The sequence below is a fragment of the Xiphias gladius genome, chromosome 11 (genome assembly GCF_016859285.1).
Source record: "Xiphias gladius isolate SHS-SW01 ecotype Sanya breed wild chromosome 11, ASM1685928v1, whole genome shotgun sequence".
NCBI lineage: Eukaryota > Metazoa > Chordata > Actinopteri > Istiophoriformes > Xiphiidae > Xiphias > Xiphias gladius.
In genome coordinates this window covers 20,024,067-20,036,311 of record NC_053410.1, presented here as the reverse complement: position 1 = coordinate 20,036,311, position 12,245 = coordinate 20,024,067, and the positions used below count along the sequence as shown (strand labels likewise).

The 12,245-nt window shown below is 40.5% G+C and overlaps 1 protein-coding gene across 6 annotated transcripts in view; it reads right to left on the bottom strand.

Annotated features, from left to right (window-relative positions):
* LOC120796499 (arginyl-tRNA--protein transferase 1) overlaps positions 1-12,245 on the bottom strand; it is a 51,197-nt gene that overhangs the window by 34,630 nt on the left and 4,322 nt on the right. Inside the window, exons 4-8 of one of the 6 annotated variants that reach the window (XM_040139409.1) lie at positions 12,071-12,174; positions 11,645-11,881; positions 7,170-7,390; positions 4,214-4,342; positions 2,266-2,394 (exon numbers count right to left, since the gene is read on the bottom strand). In XM_040139409.1, the coding sequence (XP_039995343.1) occupies positions 2,266-2,394; positions 4,214-4,342; positions 7,170-7,390; positions 11,645-11,881; positions 12,071-12,174 (820 nt within the window). The remainder of the gene's footprint in view (positions 1-2,265; positions 2,395-4,213; positions 4,343-7,169; positions 7,391-11,644; positions 11,882-12,070; positions 12,175-12,245) is intronic. The other 5 variants (XM_040139410.1, XM_040139412.1, XM_040139411.1 and 2 more) reach the window with 5 other exon arrangements.

The following is a 12,245-nucleotide window of genomic DNA, read 5'->3' as shown; positions in this document are numbered from 1 at the left end:
CATTGTTGTGCATAAGCATGGTGCAAATAGCTTTAGAATAATCTAATAGTTTTCCTCATTCATTTCTTTCATTTTTACTGATAACTGTTTTCCCCAATTTCGTTTTACATATACTTTTTTTCATTTTTTTTTTTCATGTATCTTAATCAAGGCTCTGCCCATCAAGAAGAGTAAATACAGATTTAACAGGATTTGTTTTCCTGAAAATGAATGCCACATGTGCAGGAACTCAGAGTCACGGCTCAGCACAACAGTTAAGAACAGTAAGTGTGAGTGAAAGTGTGTGTGCATGTGTGTATGTGCGCATACGTCTAAATAACTGCAAGTATCTTCATCAGCTCTGTCCGGAAACCGGGATTCGATGTGGATGGAATAATGTCTGGCTCCTTTCCAGTCATGGTATGACAGGAAATGCATACATCTTTAAACAAATAAAGCCATTCCGCTCTAGGACATCATATGGTCTAATGATAGTACAATTTTGGCAGGGTAATTTAACTTGCACAAACACACAATCTCCCCTATCGCCTGGCTCAGAGTCAAGCGGATGGTATTCCACACTCTGTCCCTAGGTAATACTTTAATAGATTAATAAATACCTATACAAATACTAAATGACCCAACTTCCTAGGTAGCAGCAGCAGGCCTAGAATGGCATGGCACCAGAATGTGCCATCATCACATCAACAATGTGTTTCCCATTTCTTTATGAATGCCTCAGAACAATGGGGGGCTCTGAGCTTCTGGGAAGAGAACAGGGGAGTTAACCAGGAGTTTGACAGGCAAGAAAATAAAATCAGCAGTTTTTAGTACAGTGGGCTCAGGAGTGGTTGTCACAGTAGTGAGTCCAACTAAGGGGAATAAAATGAGGTTACATTTGTTTGAGTGGTAACAATTTGGGCTGGTTTTGTATGAATGAACTACAGTGGCACGAGACAAACCTTGGAGAGGACAACATGGCATCTGCAGGGCTCTTATTCATGTGACACATAACAAAAGGCTGTGTCTAGTGGCTGATGCCAGGAGGATGGAAGTCTTGTATGGATTTGTTTAGTGTTCACCTCTAGAACAGCTCCATCAAGCAGTTACGTATGCATGTATGAATTGTATATTTTTATTATCTTAAATTAAACCCTGTCAAAATTAATATATAAGGTTACAATCAACCGTCCACTCATTTCTATATACCACTCACTAAGGCAGACATGTCAAGGTCAATTTCAAAAGAATGTGCTCACCTGTAAGAGTAGTGAACCCAACCTTAATTCACTCTTTGTTTTTAAACTACATTCAATCAGTATCCGACCTGGAAAGCCCATCAATAAAAACATGAACATTACTTTCTGGCAACCCAACAAACAGCAGTGTTGTTTATGCCAGTCCACACCTTTTCATTCTTTTGGGGGTTTTTTTATTTAAAAAAATGTTATTCCCCTAGTTCTCGAACCTATCTGATCCCAGTACAGTTATAAACCTAAAGCTGTAGCTTTGTACACAAACACACGCTCCCTATTAATAGAGCTTGTGTTATGGCACTAGGAAAGAATCTGCAACAGTCTGCCCAATCTGACAGCTTTTATTATTTATTAATTACCTTACTTTTACAAGCTGGAGAATTCAGTAATTTACTGAGGCCGGCTGGCACGAGGGTGGAAAAAGAGGTTGTTTTTCTAGCCCTGAGGGACAAAAGGCCTTCTCAGGTTAGTGAGGATGTCCAGCAATTTTCTAGCCTGACTAGAATTTATTTTCTCATCTTTTATTTATATATAAATTGGGGAAACGGAGGTGTGTATATATAATTTATTATATCATTCACTGTGTTTTATAAATTCATTTTTAAACTTAATGACTCTATAGTTGGTTTCTCTTTCTGTTTCCTATTCATTACTGGACAATACTTCTCATTCACTGCATAAACTTGTGAACTCTCTCTGTCTCTATTTTCCAGGGTTTACAGTTACAGCTTAAAATAAAAATATTTTTAATGATTGTAATTATTTATCAGGGATATTCAAATGCTAGACGTCTCCCTCTAGTGTGTACACAGCTCATGTGATGTGTAGGGGGATTAACTGTTCATTGAGTTAAAAATATTTCCATGAAAAAATCCCATGAACACTGTAACTTCACCACTCCATAATCCAAAGATTTTAGATTAAACCAACATTAAATAGAGAAAAGCAGCAAATTGTCATATATATGAAGCTGAAATAAGCAGGTGCAGTAGTGCCCTAAAGTAAGTGTGGAATAATAATCATGCAGTACCTCACTCTCACTACATTCGCTGGGGTCATCACCATGAATGGCCATCTGGTAGCGGGCGTACAGCGCAACCGACTGTTGGTAGGACGCTGTGAATTGAGGGTCCTCAAAGCTGACCGGCACTAGCCTCACCTTCAAGCACCGGGTGTGGAGGGAAAGGAGCAATAAGGCAGAGGGAGGTTTTATAAGGCTTGACAATGAATGTGAATACGGTGAGTAATAAGAAAATGAATTTTTTTTTTTTTTTTTTTAAAAAGGGGTGAAAGGATAGATGTTTTGGAGGAATTGACAGTGCAGGAATCAACAATAGAGGTTTTATACAACAGTTTTATACAAGTGCTTCGGCATTTCAGGGTTCACTTCAGTCTCCTAGTCCTCGAGGCAAGCTGGTAACACAGCAGGTCTGTTTTGAGTTTGAGACTTGAACTAGTGATTTTATCAGATTGTTGACCACATGAATGCAAGAAAACAATGGGATTCTAGGAGACTGAAAGTGTGTTTTTAAAATAATAAGATGTCAGGCAATTTGAGGATGAGGCTAGTGCACCGCCCAGCTATTACCACAGATCGCACAGAGAGAATTGGGAGCTCACGATTCAACACATTCATCTCAGCTAGACGCATACAGACTCTTTCAAGACTACAGACTCCTCTCAAGAAGGTAAACAAAGTTAAACAAACTGCACGAACAAAGAATGAGATTCCATTTCATTCATAGGGAACTATCATAAGGGTACTGTGATGGGGGGCACAGATGGGGTAAATGTGTATGGGTCGGGTAAATGTGTGAGGGCCGGGTGAATTCAGCTGATGAACTGGCCCCCCCAAAACTGAAACAGCTCAAGACTGACTGGCCGACTGACGGCCAACTCTGACACCTGGAGAAACACTGCTCTCAACCATGGCGTATGGAAACATTTTCCCCTCCATTTCCTCTCCCTTTGACTCATGCTCTTATACACATACACTCTCTTTAATACCAACATGTTAATTCATGTTTTTTCATGTTTTTTCATTCATACCGACATTTTGGTTTTTCCCTCTGAGGCTTGAGGTAATTAGAAAGTTTAAGCAAGCAATTATTTACTAATTTCAATCTCATTTCTAAGATATCTAAAGTACAGTCCTAACTTTTGGTCATTATGATTTAAACCTCTGAAATTAGTCAGAAAAAAAAAAGTCAAAAATTTAAATAATACCAATTACATACTTAAAGTACAAACTTAAAGGGGCTATATATAAGTTTTCTCCGCCACCGAAAGTGCTATCTTGCCAGGAGCGGGTGGCAGTGATGGTCACTTGCTAAGAGCTTTAGCCATCGTTGTGTTTACAAGACAAGAGTTTACAATAAGCCCTCTGGGCAGTGCTACTTCTTCATCCTCTCATGTTGGACTGAGGGCAGACTGGACGCCACAGTGACTCACTATCGGAAAGTGACGAGATGGGCCAGCTAACTTTCAATAGAAGACAAGAAGTGATAGAAATAGAAGCAAAACAAGAGTTAAAAATTGCTGTTGCTTTCCATCGCTGGAAACAGCTCTTGGCGAGTAAAGGAATGAAGTTCGATGCTGAACTTGAAACGTTTCTTCCGCACTGGTAAGTAAACAGCTGGTAGTGCTAACGTTGGCATTGTAGCTATAGCAAAAACGTACATATAGCCCCTTTAATTATGATTAACTTACTTACAGAGGCATTCTAAAAATACTTCTTGTGTTGCATTTGTTTAAAAAAAAAAAAAAAAAAAATCACATTCCAGCATTTACAATAAAGAAATCATTGAATCAATGATAAATTTTAATCCATTTTATGATATAAAACTTTAAAAAAAGAGACCAAATGATTAGAGCAAGATGATTTGATGCCCCTACAAATACCCAAACTTTTCAGCCCTCTCCCTCCCTCCATGGGTGCCCCTAGAGCAGGTTGACCTATGCGCCCCCCACCCTCTGACCTGGCACTCGGAGGGTTTGTCAGGAGGGTCCTTGTGAATGGCCATCTGGTAGAGTTTGTACACCTGGTAGGAGGCGTCGAAAGAGGCTTTGAACTGCGGGCTAGGGGGACTGGAGCGCACTAGCCTCACCTTCAAAAAGAATATGGGCAGACAAGGGTTAACATGATGGAAGAAAGTGCTGAGAATAACATAAGTGGTGATTAAAAAAAATACCCAAAAGAGGAACACAGCACAAATCAAAGAGAGAAAAAGTGTGAAAGGAGAGAGAGAGAGAGACTGACATAAACACACCCTCTTGTCGCTAAGTAAAATTTAGAGTTTAAACCATTTGAGTTTAAATCATTTTTCATCTTTGATGAAGTGCCTGTTTTCACGAGTGGCAGCTATAGCTTGATAAGAATGCGGTGTGTTATGTCCATCTCCACTGTGACACAAAAATGGCAGGTGATCACTAGAGAAAACAGAGAATGTAAAAAACAAAAAAAAACCAACACATTTGTTGTTATAACAAGCTCGGAAGTATTCGTAGTAATTCTCAAAATGCAGAAATAACCAATAGCTCATTTACTGTAATTTGTGTATGAGCCCATTTCCAGTGCTCCACCATGTCATCTGAGACTTTAGTTTTATTTTGATCCTGATCCGGCACAACAGAAATTCCAGTGTGCAAATGTTTCTTCTCATGTCTCCACACATCTGCTTATGTGTGTAATTCTTATGTTAGGCGTGATGAACATTCAAACCAGAGTCCATGTTCAGCTAACCTACCCCAAGTTAGCAAGAAAACATGCAAGTTACCAATTAAATTTATCCATACATACACATGATCGATGCATAATAAACTTGAGGTTTGTACCACCTAGGCATAAATATATTGACAAATCCCATTTGCAACCTTACACAGAGCATTTCTTAACGCTGTCAATGCAGTGCTATGAATCCAGCTTAGCAGGGAGGATCAGGAGAAGCCTGTGATAGAGAGAAAAACCGGCTGAGTGTTGCCAATGTCACAAAGTCTAAAAAAGAATTCAATTCATTCTTTCTCATCCTCCAGCCCCATTTAATTAACCGTCTCTTCGTTTGGAAGCTTTTGTTGGCCACAGAGGCTTTGCCATATGAATCCACTGGACAGACAGGATAGAGGAACTGAACCTGGGGTTTGTTTGAGTTGGACCTTAGTGGGTCTCTGTCATATGAACACTTGGCATCCACATCCTTTAGTCAAACAGAGACGTTGGGCCTCTTACATAAAAGGACAATGCTCAAGTTCAGTCTTACTAATTTTTTACTAAACCTAGAGTTATATTTTGATAGGCTGAAATCCTTAAGGTGAACCAACACTCCAGCAGAGAAAATGAAATTTTAAACATTCTCATAACAGTCATGAAATTTAACACTAACAGTGTGATACATGACTACTTTAAGAACGTTCAACTAAAGCCACTCAATACCAACAGCTTTTATTTGGCTTTAATTAAATATGAAAGACCATGTTTTTTCTCACAGCTTTAACTGAGAGATGTGCTGCTCTGAACCTGAATCTTTAAGACTTTTCAATACACCATTATAACGTAATATAACGGAGAGAACTAACTGCCTAACCATTACCGTTAGCTCTACGAGATGTGTGGATACAGTAGACAACATTCTTGAGGAGAATAGTGGGTTAACAGTTCCACACTTTACTGAGGTGCCTGAGGGGCTTTGAATCACGTTCTCATACTGACCCCTGGTGGTGGATAGTCAAACCACAGTCGCATTTAAGGCCAGGACACAGGTTAGTACGAGACTGTTTACATATCTGAACTTGTCTTCCCGGGCACTGTGACTTATCTCTTTGCTATGCATTCAAATTAATTTCGAAAGTCTTGAGCTTCTCCGAGGTCCCAGTTGCCAGATTCTACAGCAATCGTGTCAAGAGATAAATTTCAACTGAACAGTTTCACAGTAAGCAAAGGTGAGCCTATGGCACCACCAAAGCAAAGAGCTGCTTAATCCCCAAGTTTCCTTTTCCTGTCTATTTATTTTCAAAGATGTCATATGTATTCTGCAGAGTATTCTCATCAGTCAGTTAGCGTGATATGTTTAACAGATGTGTTCATGATGAAACTGAGCTGGACTGTATTTAATTGCTCTTGTGTAAACATCTACTGGTGCTGGTGTGAAAACCTCTTTAAACTCAATAGTACAGAGACCCAAGACTAAGCATCACATAAAATCATTAAACTGCTTATCAACCAAATCATCTTTTAGCCATATGTTTTTTAATAAACAGCTAAATGGGTCAAATGGAGGCATCTCTCAATTATTTCACTTCTAAAATATATAATTAACCTTCTTTTTCAAAGGATAACCTTGTGGCAAACAAATTAATCCAGTTGAAAAGAGCTGACTAGGAGGTCTTGCCAGTCAGGTCTCAGGGGCTGTAGAGACAAGAGACAGACAATGCCTGGTTCATCACTCCATCTGGCTCAAATCTTGGTCAAGACCAACAATGACGTTATTCCACCAACCTCAGCTTGAGGCCTTCGCCAAAGATCTTTCTACACTGTTCTGCTCCCTAACAAAAGTTCATTTCCATGTCCTATCATACCAGCTGAGCTGGGAGCTGTAGTTTTAATGTCATCAGCAGGGTAACACAACCCAGTATGTGTGGTGTGCCTGTCATTTGGTTGAATTTGGACTAGGAAGGGGTGGTTTTTCCACTCTGCTCTGGGTTGCTATTCTCTCAGCACACACAAACACATGGTGAAGTCACTGGGGCTAGCGGAGAGGGCTTTATGAAACCACATTTTCAAGCTAAGTGAATCCAAACATTATGGAGACGGAACACTAAACCAAAAACACCATTTCTTAATGATAGCTGGAATAATCACAATAGGCTCATGTTAATTCCAAGTCACATAAAAAGAGAAAACAAAGCACTTACTTTAAAAAGCACCTACTTTCTGCTCACCTCAAGGCAATGAGAAAAGTTGTCAGGCAATGACTCATTGATGAAATCTTCCAGCGTTTTGGTTTGGTTGGTCTGGGTGGGAGTGGGTGGGGTAGGAGAGACAATGGAAGAGACCCCATCAGCGTGTTGTCTCATCTGCTCTTTCTGAAGACGTCGTTCCTTCCTTAAATCTTTGGCCTTCCGACATGGTGGCCGGCTAGGATCAGCTCCCATCCCTGCACCTCAGAAAAGAAGAGAAAAGAGGGGGATGGGATGCCAGTTAGGGGGAGTGCTACAAAAACATCATTCTTAATCTATTTTTGTGAAAAAGACACGGCATCACATTTTCAAAGCATTTCCAGGTGAGAATATGGAAGAAAAAAGAGGCAGTTATAAGAAATAAGTAAATTACCCCTTTTTGGATGTGGATGAGAAATTTTGCTTTTATGCTGCCTTCTGAACAAGACTTAACACAGCAGTAAGAAAGGTGGTAACTTCAAGCTGCTGGTGCTGCTGATGAGTCTCACATTTGGGTTTTTTTTGTGAGTGTCAGACCATGTTTCCGATGGATTTTCCCCTGCCCCTCCTGGTAAATGGGCTGCCATGTTTGTTTTAGTGTACCCCCTGCCTAAGAGGCCAGTCTCAACAGAGAGCCCTATGGAAGTCATTTTCTACTTGTTTCACTGCCTCAATAGTCTTTACATTACATCATTGCTTAGGAGGCTGTAAAACAATATTGTCTTTGTTAGTTAAGTCCAAGTGGTTAGCAGCTAGCTAGTATGTATTTATAAAGGAACAGAAAAAGCAGATTCAGAAGACATGAGCAGCTTTGCTTGGCACACCTGAAGTTGTAACTAAGTAAACACACGCTCATACACACTGTGTTTTTCTTTCTCAACAAGACTAACATGAACATTCTCTGAAGCAACTCAATCTCTCTCCATTTCCCTCTCTCAGTCCCCCTCCTCATCCTTTTGCTGCTTCTCCTCCTCCACTACCCCACTCCTGGGCTCTTGCCAAGCCCTCCAGCTCTTCGGGCATCCCATGTCAACAGTTTACACGCCCACATCCTGTTTGGAGCATTAAGGAAACGAGAGCCATTTCCTGCTTGTCCAATTGCCAGCCGCCACCATCAGCTCACTCACTAACTTTCCCCTCTGTCGACGTCACAAAGAAGAGAGGGACGCCCAGTTCTGACAAGTGGAGTGGGAAACTCTGGCACTGGCCAAGGTTCACTGGCAGCGTTCGGCTTCAGCTGACTCAAGCTCAAGGTCATTTATTTTCTACTGTAAGGCAGATTCTATCCTGTGAATAGTATGGACAACTTCAGGAGCTGTGTAGACATGCTGCCTTATTTCAGTAGCTCTGTGATCTGGGTTTTGTATCACTAACAGTTGCGTTCTTCTTGTGAACAGTTTGTTTCTGAGTCATTAGCATACAGAGGATCCCTTGAATGTGTAGCTGTTTCTTGTATCATATCAATGTCCCTGTTTGCTGTATTGGTCTTTAAGAGTAAATGACTAGAGGCACTAAAGGATGGGGAGCGTTTCTTAAATATAAGCGAACAAACCTGGGAGTTTTAGAGTGGTCAAATGGTTTTCCTGTCAGAATAAACACTGCTTAGTCAAGAGTAGCTGTTGTCTTGAATGTGTTCATCAAACTGACTCAACCACAAGCACATCAACCCATATCCACTTTCACTCTGTCCACGTGCCTCTCTACCTATAATTACGCACTAGCTACACACACACATTCACTTTCTCTCTCTGTGGCTCTAACACACAGACACAGGTACTCCTGAGGACACCGTATGCAGCTGTGATAAAGATAAAGTCTGACAGATCAGTTCCTGTGGCAGAGAGATGCTCCTGCTCCAGCAGTTAGCAATTCATAAAAGCCATGACCCCCTCCGGCTTCCCCAAGCACACGACTCTCAGAATCAGAATAAACTGGCTATAACTGGGACATGCTGCTTTCCTGCACGTAAACATGTAGAGCCACAAAATTAATTTACTGTGGGAGCAGGATGCTGTTATCTGCCAGCAGCTACTAAAATACTAACATGGGTGGATGCAGTGTCATTTTATTGGAAACTGTACTGTATACCACTTTCTGTCAACTCTGCCAACTTAAAAACACACTATACTGCTTCCTACAAACCATCACATTTGGGCCATCAGCCATCATGCTACCACTTTAATTAATACCACAATCTGCACAGGCACATTGGTGAACACTGTTCTTTGAAGGGCTTGCCTAAACCCTAACCCTTGTAAATTATTTCCCTTTGCTATAAAATAATTTTAAAATCAATATTTTGTTCATCTGTTAATATTGCAAAAGTCCGTTCAGGGCAATTAAAATGCTTTTAGCTTGCGTTTTGGTATTGACTACTTTCCTGAACGTTATCTTCTTTGCTGCAACACTGTCGTCTGAATTGATAAAGGAATTAATCTGAGGGTAGAATACCAATACATGCATGCAAGTTTCACTACTTGTGATTCCCTAAAAAGCAATCCCCAAGACAGCCTTCCAAAACAAAACGTTCCAAATGTCCATCTGTACCAGTTTACCCTCAGCTTCATGTATGCTATATGGCAGATGGGGAGCCATGTTTTCTCAAGCTAGAACTGGAAGCTGTCCAAAGCTATAAAGTGCTTCAGTCATAAAGCTACGGGAGAGATATGTCCAGGTGTTTTCTGTTGGAGGTAAATAAGGGGGGAGTTGAGAACCACTGATTCAACATAGTAAATCCTCCTTGCTTCCTCTTTGCCATCCTCTTAAAAAGGATTGTTATTTCTGACAGTCTGAGGAGGAGGAGGAGGAGTGTGGTGCTGACACAGGTGTAAGGGTAGAAGGACAGATGGACACTGGCACCACTGAGAGTTTTCTCTGTTACCAAGCTTCCTGCTCCAATATACGTCATTGTCATTTGATTAATTAGCACGAGGCCTGTTCTCATTAGATGTCTGAGAGGAAAAAAAAGTGGTTGAGGCATGAAACATGAACATTTGTTAGAAGTGCTGCTTCCTGTGTCTAATCGGAGTTTATTATCTCTTCCCTATGAGTGTTATTAATTCATTACTCTGAGTTGGCCGTGAGGATATCCTGTGCCGGAGTAAAGAGGAGAACATGACAGATAAGCCCAAACCAGACAAACTCCTGGAAGACACGGCAGTTTCATTCACCAAGCTGCTGCACAGGGGAGTCTATTACAAGGTGAACAGTGACACCCTCTGGCAAGCAATGGTGCGTTAGTTATTGTGGAAAACCGAAGTGACAGTTTTACAACTGATTACAGTGAACCGTCAGTAAAGCTACAGCCACTATGATTAAAGTCATCCAAAAAGCAGACATATACTGGACATCCAAAATGAAGAATAAAAACAGAAAACAGCAGCAGAAACACAGCATGAGGCTACCTTGGTCATAGGAGAGACAGCATGAATTACATCTGCCACACAGAGATGCCAATAAGCACTGACTAGAAGACACTGTCTGGAGTCAGGATGGGAAATGACCACAAGTCACAGACTAAATGTAGGAGATTTTATTGTGGCTGTTCAACCTGCCTCTTTAAGCAGATAACCAACCATCATTCACCGTTCCTGTGTAAAGTCCTGGTTGGCTTGTTGAATCGTGACTACTCAGTTCTGGGATTAACCTGTGTATAAATAGAACCTTCTTTTGCCCTACTATATATCATAATCCCCAACAAAATACTTGTATTAAATGCACTATTTGATCTACACGATTGGAGTGAATAAAACTGTACTAACTTAAAAGCCCCATCTGTTGTTACCAAGATGGTACATAGCATCTTGGTGTTAAAAGACAAATAGTAAAATAAATATACAGTAATTAATGCATTGAGCGCAACACCAGAGCTTAAGAACCCCATGAAATGCTGTCCCTGAGTAATTAATAAAACTAATAATAATTAGCACAAGTATTATACAAACTGTCATTTAGTCACCCCTTCATTGTTCAGTCGGACGTTTAACTAACTGATACATGCAGCTGCTGTAATGTCACATTCACACTGCTTGAACCAGCATATATCTAGCATGCACTACTGTATACAAGTTCAAATTGCTAATTTTATTCAACTAACAGTCCAAAACAAATGAATATTCAGTTTACTATCAAATTTGAGTAGCAAAACCATTATTATCACATCTGAGAGGCTGTAACCAGCAAATATTTGCTTGTAGACAATCATCAAGTGATAATGCGGTAAAGTGGTTATCAAAACAAGTGCCGATTAATTTTTTTTTTTTAAATCAGCTAATCGTTGCTGCGCTAGCTTCATGGTTCATGTTCTTTATGAAAAACAAAAAAAGTTGTTGGTTTCATAAGCCACCCACCACCACCAGTAAATTTTCAACCTGTGGGAAACACTGTATTTATATCACTCTATTTTCCGGCAACAGCAAGAAAACCACAGCTCACTGATTAGTATTACCAGCCATTTGAAAGGGAACCAGATTTCTTACCTGGTTTAGGAGCTGTGACTGTTGTTCTTCCATCCGGGACAGACACTGGATCCTTTCTTGATGATTCTGAGCCTGTAGGTGCAGCATCCGCTACCTCCTTCTGAGCTTCTGTGATAGTGGGACACTCTGCTACTTCCTTCTGAATGTCTGTGATAGCAACACACTTCATTTCTGCGTGACAGACTTTACTCAGTTCCCGTGGACCTTCTTCTCCACACACAGAGTCCATCGGCTCCCCTACAAGGCACAAAATCGATATTGCTTACACCACGTAATATGCTTTGCAGAGCCACAGTGCCGGCACTGTTGTGAGTTTCTGCCCAACTCTAACTGTAGTTTCAATCATGCATATGCAGTCCGAGAGTAATGACTGCTGACAGCTGAATGACTGCTGTTTTATCAATTGTTGAAATATAATACTCTCACCATCATCCTGTCCTGTTGGCAATTCCCCTTTGGAAATGAATTTGCTCATCTTCTTCAGGATTTTCTTGTGGGATTTGGAAGGCTGGAATTTCAGTACATGACATCTTGACAGAGAGCACAAAGGTAAATGTTTTGTTAGTCAAGTCAAGATAATTTTATTTATACCTTGAGCACC